The 6,237-nt window shown below is 36.9% G+C and overlaps 1 protein-coding gene across 1 annotated transcript in view; it reads left to right on the forward strand.

Moving 5' to 3' along the window:
• The window catches only part of LOC104084356 (slit homolog 2 protein-like), a gene marked incomplete at its 5' end in the record, with an annotated part of 22,366 nt that extends 19,965 nt beyond the window's left edge, over positions 1–2,401 (forward strand). Inside the window, one exon of the mRNA XM_009588165.1 lies at positions 537–2,401. Coding sequence (XP_009586460.1) covers positions 537–778 — 242 coding nt within the window. The remainder of the gene's footprint in view (positions 1–536) is intronic.
• Between the last annotated feature and the right edge of the window lie 3,836 nt (positions 2,402–6,237).

Here is a 6,237-nt window from a genome sequence, read left to right on the forward strand (position 1 = left end):
ATAGATGTGAATAGAATAGAAGAGTATGGTTGTAGAACTTTTAACAGATGTCTCATTTTTAGCTGCTTTTATACCTCAGTAATTTATGAAGTTAGTGGAATGTAACTTGTATTAAATAACAGTTTGAATAATATTAAACTCCAGGTCTAATAAATTAAATTGCATGCTCTCTGAAACATTTCCCTATGGTAAATAGAACCAGCTGCAAACAATGTAGGAACAGAAGATGTGTATTTTTACAAAAGAGGAAAAGATTTAAGCTTCCAATTTTCTTGTCATTGTAATAGCTTTGTATTTATGGTTTACATATACATAACATAAACTTTACTGAAAATAGGAGGTATAGGAAATAAAACTCAGCATTAATCAAATCATGTTTGATAGAACCACTAGTTTCCAATATACAGTCTGAGTCAAGCTTTAAAATATCAATCCCAACTGCAATTAGAAATACAGCATCTTCCTTAGCAATGTCAACCACTCTTTGACCTGTGTCTCAAAAGTGTCTCTCTTATTTTAAATGTTGTTTCCTACAGAAGTCTCTTGTCGAGGGGAACGAATCCGAGATTACTACCAAAAGCAGCAAGGGTATGCTGCGTGCCAGACGACCAAGAAGGTATCGAGATTAGAATGTAAAGGAGGATGTTCAACCGGGCAGTGCTGTGGGCCACTGAGGAGCAAGAGGCGGAAATATTCTTTTGAATGCACTGACGGGTCATCATTTGTGGACGAGGTTGAAAAAGTGGTGAAGTGTGGCTGTACAAATTGTCCCTCCTAAGTGTCCCTGTCACACTTGTCTTTTGAAAATGTTGTATACTTATTGACCGTGTCGGACTAATTAATGCTTCATAGTGGAAATATTTGAAATATATTGTAAAATACAGAACAGACTTATTTTTATTATGAGAATAAAGACTTTTTCTTCATTTGAAAAAAGATTCAAGTGCTTGAACTGAGACTTCTCATAACCAAGAGGAGCTTTGAAGAAAAAAAAAAGACCTGGTAACATTGCAACAGAGATGGGAAACTTTAACTGCTTTTAACATGGATTCTTCTTTATAACATGCTGAAGATACACTGACACTATACACATGTGACTTTCAACTTAACAGCTCAGAGATGAAATATTGACCAGAACATGAGGCTTGTTTTTTCACTTTCATATCAGTATATTTTATTGTCTTGACAGACCATACCAATCACTTACCTATGGACGAGGAAGCATTATGAGTGAAAAGAATCAGATTATACAGAAATAACAATTGTATGAAATGCATTTTATCTTTTGAAATTATTAAGCATCTTGAGAAGATGGAGTCCCATTTAATGGATGGGAAATGGGAGATATGAGAATATACTATAATCCTGAAATCTCCTGATGATGTATACTTTTATGTCAGCATGTTAGCAAAAGAATCATAAAAAAGTGTTTATCTGCCCTTTTCCAGTATTAATTTTTTGTAATATAAATGTTTTGGGGATGATAAAAATAGATTATTGATGGATAAATTAGTAATAATATGGATTTCTGTTTCTATGAGTTCTAAACAACTCTATACAGTATTCGGTTTCATTGAGAAATATTTATTGTATCAAAGTACATTGTACTTAACCCTTTTAGGCCATCCCTTTTACTGTTTTTCAATGCTTTAATATATATTAATTTATATTTGTCCCAGTATTTTTGTAATTTTTTTTATTTTTTTTTTAAAAGGACTTAAAAATCAGGATTTTTTGCAATAGAACTAACGTAGCATGTCGTCTTGGGGTAAATGTTTTCGGTCTGTTTTTTCCTCTCCCTCCCCCTTCGGTTTGCTTTTCCTTAGAATCTGACCACTTGGTGTCACTGAATCTGAAAGTGATGACAATCTGCAGTTTTCACATACAGCAGATATTCAGGACACCTTCCAAGAACCTGTAATGTGTGACAGAAAATGTCTTTACACTAGGTGGCAATTGTAGAGAAGTTAATTTTCCCTATATACAGTACTTACAGAAAATAAGATGGCGTGTAGAAAATGACATTAGAAGGTAGATCTTTATAAATTAATATTCCCATGGAGCTCTTTACCTTTTTTATAAAAAAAGAAAAAAAGGCTGTGCTATCAAGAACTGTGACTTTTTCCCCAAATAATAAAACTACTTTACTGCCCTAATGTTCCCCATGTTAACATGTTGCTGCTAAATTATAATGTAGAATTGGTAATCAATAGTGGGTTGTGTTCTTCTTTCAGTAAAACCCAGGGTACCCTGTAAAAATGCAGATGTTTTTCAATTTTATTTTATTATTTTTTTTACAAAAAAAGTTAGATGTACATGTGTAATGCAGTGTGCTTTGTCTTATTTGGACTGATATCAGTAATGCTACTGATGTTTGTAAATTAAACAGATATTTACTTCATTACCAGCTTTTATTTGTATTCTTCTGAGAAGTTTAAATTGTCTAACAGCCTTTAATTAAACATCTGTAGTTGCAAAGAATATTTGGTAAAAAACAGAATAAAACCCAGCCCCAGATCTAGTGTATTCATTGCTGAAAATCTGAAGAAGGAATTAACTTGGGATTATTACACCTACAGGCACTGACATCTGAAAATGTCAGTTCATTACAAACAAAGCTGAACTCATACCAAAATTAACAAAAGACTTATAAATAAAGTACACTGCATGTAAAGGCAAATTGAGTCTATCCTAATATTTCAATAGTTATACAAATGGCAATTTGACAGTTCTTTTAGGAAGAAATTTGATTCTTCAGAGGGATTCATTTTCACGAATCTTGGACTAAGTATTTAACATTTAAGCAATTGGATGGGATGATACTTAACCAGGTTTCTCTTCTGTAATATAATTTTACAGATACTTCTGTATTTATTTTATTTAGTCTACTTTAGAATTTGTCTAAATATCCAATTTATCCAAACAGCCTTTGGCATGAGGCCTTCTTTGAGTTTCTACGACTTCTAAATAATCTTCTGTAAATAGGGGTAGCTTTGAGGAAAAAGAAGCCATTTTTGCATAACAGTACTTACATAGCATTCTTAGATAAACAGTATTATTTTTCTGTGTGTGATCAAAATCCCTGTACCAAGTATCTGGAGTTGGACTGCCTTCTGTCCTCCTACTTGACAGAGTCAGAAGGAGAAACTTTGCACTGGTATTCAAGCAATGCTAGCAGCTACTGGTGATCCTGAGGCCATCAAGACAGGGACTGTTTGTGGTCTCTAAGCAGAACCAAACAAAAACTTAAGAATTAAAAAAAAAACCCAACCAAAAAAAACCCCACCAACAAACAACTTCAGCACCTACCCCTCTGGAGGAATATACGTGCCACAAACAGTGACTCGGCTCACCTTAGAAACCTGAGCAGCCCTGTATTCTCACCACTGAAAGTCCCTAAGCATCGACAAGGTGTGCCACTGTGCATGACAAGAGATCACCTTCTCAGTGGGATGGGTCACCCTGACACCTTTCTCATGCCTAAATCAAGTTTCTTGTAATATTGCTATAACAACCTGCCTTGTACCTGTATTCGCCAAAAGGGAAATGGGGGTCTGAGGGAACTGTGGCTATAGACACAGCTAACACAGTGGAGAATTTATTCAGTGCAGAACACTCTAGACCCATGGGTTTTCATTCAAAAACATAAGTTATGCAGCTTTTAACACAGTGCTCAGGGATCAGGTTTCTCTCCTAGAGTCTGCTGCCTCCTATGGGAATCAGTCTCGTACAGTCTGCTTTTAATGTGTTGAATAAAATGCATAACCAGCATTGGGTCTGAAGGGTACGACTCGGTACAGTGACCAAGTTCCTCACTTTGAGTTAACACTGCATACAATTCAAATTCTTTTTTCATTAGAAACCAAGAAAACTGAAACTTGCAGATTCCATCATTTTCTGCCAGTGTTCTTAAAAGCTATAAAAGAGAAAGCACATGAATGCTGCTTAATTTGTACTGGCTCATGCACAGCTCCTACTGTCATCTCACAGATGATAAAAATGTGAAAGAGCATGGAAAAAAGACCATTCTTCTTGAATAAAATAGTAACAAAAGTCATTGCCTTTTTGTTTAACATTGGAAGTCAATTCAGAACAGGAACTATCACACATGGAACCAGAATCTGCAGCCTCTATTAAAGCTTCTGGGGAAGATGGATATGTGAGTGATAGAAACACTGTTTTAAGCAAACCAATGGTGGACTTTGAATAAGCTTTGAGAGATACAGTTTATTTTCTAAGCTCTACTGAAGTAACAATTTTGTCTTAATTCAGAATACTTTTTATTGCCATATGGGGGTACCATGAAGCTTATTGTTACAAGAATCATTGGAATATAATGATACTCTGTGTAGGTGCCACAGTAAATATGATATTCATATGATGTTATAAAGGCATTTGCCTGGAATAGACCAGAATGCAGAGTTTTTGTAGATAACAACAAATCTGGCAGACCTGATGATCCACAATGTACTTGTAGGGATAGTAGCAACGCAATAGAGAAAGTGGATGTCACCATGTTAGTTTTGATGAGACAAGTGATGATTAAGAGATGAGGGGGAGAGTGGTACGTTTTGGAAAGAAGCTTGTTGTTGAGAAGAAAATGCCCAGAAGTTTTGGAAAAGTGTCAAGAATGTTGGAGGCTGTTTGCACTGAAGCTCTGGATTTTGGGAGCTTTATTTGTTATCGCTTGAAACTTCTGTATTTAAAAGAAACCTCTTTACAGGTCTGAAAAATGCACACTTGATCTTTCTATCTTGAGTTAACCCTGTTGTTTGAGGAAAAGTTTGTTTTTTCAAAGCAATTCAAAATCCCATCTTTTGGTTCCTTTTCTTCACCTTTAGAAGCGAGTGTTATTCTCGTGTAGCTCATTAGGCATGCGAGTGTCTGCGCCTCAGCTACCCCACCTTACAGCGGAGAGCCTGGCACATAATTTCAGTTCCCATAAAGTGCAATTCCCCAGCTGAGCCGTTCAGGATTCTTGGCTTTTAGAAGAAATATTTATACACTGAGCTGGTATCTCCAATCTATTTAAGATTCCTGGAGTGGAAATCAGAAAATCGTTGGTAGTTGTGACTATGTAGGGGCTGTCGGGAGTAAAGTAAAACTGAAGTGTTTGCCTGCGTGCCTGGAGAGCCTGGCTCATCCTGGAGAGCCTACTGTTTTACTGTGTTCTTTATGCACTGTGTTCCTGGGAGAGCGGGAAGCAGTTGTGCTCATCCTTTCAGAAATGTCTGAGAGCAGAGGGATTTTGTGTCCTTTTGCAAATAAATTGTGTAGGCTGGAAATCATAGGCCTCTCTGGCCCTCAGCCAGGTTAAACTGTGTATGTATACCTTAACATCAACCATCATCTTGGACACCAACAGCTCCTGATGTTAAAAAAGTGAATAAATCTTGCTCTCAGTTTAATCAAACACAGATGGGAAAAGCAAACCAAACAGAGAGTTAACAGCTCTATTCACTAGTCTCCTGGGCTCCATGTGATTAAATCAGAGTTGGAGGGTATGTTCCTGCTGCTGCTGTTCTGGCCAGTGTCCGTAGGGGTGATGGCCAGCAAAGGAGAAGTATTCTGTCAGTGCTGCATGTCATTTGTCACGCTGAGAAAAAACAGTCGTCTCACTAAACAGCAAGACTTCTGGCTATCCACAGTCCCAGCAAATATGCTCCAGCTCTACAGCATGACACCCATGCTGCAGGAATTTTGCACAGCCATGGGAACAGACTTTAAAACTGCCTCCCAGATCCACAGCTTAATTTCAAAATGCTGATCTTAGTAGTGCTTTCTGGTCTTTACAACTCCACCCTTTATTTCATTCCAGTTCGGAGGTAAACTCCTTTTGTTCTAAACATCAAGCCTCAGTACTCTCAATCGCTGCCCTATACTGCATACAGGAGACCAAGACTTGGGTTTTGTTCCTTTTTTGGGTATTCGTTAACATTTGTAGAGGGCTCAGAAGACCTGCCTTAAAGAAGGAGAGACTGGTTACACATCCAGCTACAGAGATCAGACATTTTTGTGTCCTTTGTAACTCGGAAAATGTTACATTACCTCCTGTGGAACAGTCTGACATACACAGGTTGCTATAAACTTACATGTTTTATGGATTTATAGACTCAGACCAGGGGAATTGTTATCTGTTTTTGTCTGCAAGAACTTTTTTTTTTTTTAATTCCTTTTAGGATACTTTCCATATCACAAGAAACAAGTAAAGATAGAATTAATATGCCTGGGTTGCTT

This window comes from Fulmarus glacialis, unplaced genomic scaffold (assembly GCF_000690835.1).
Source record: "Fulmarus glacialis isolate BGI_N327 unplaced genomic scaffold, ASM69083v1 scaffold1472, whole genome shotgun sequence".
Lineage (NCBI taxonomy): Eukaryota > Metazoa > Chordata > Aves > Procellariiformes > Procellariidae > Fulmarus > Fulmarus glacialis.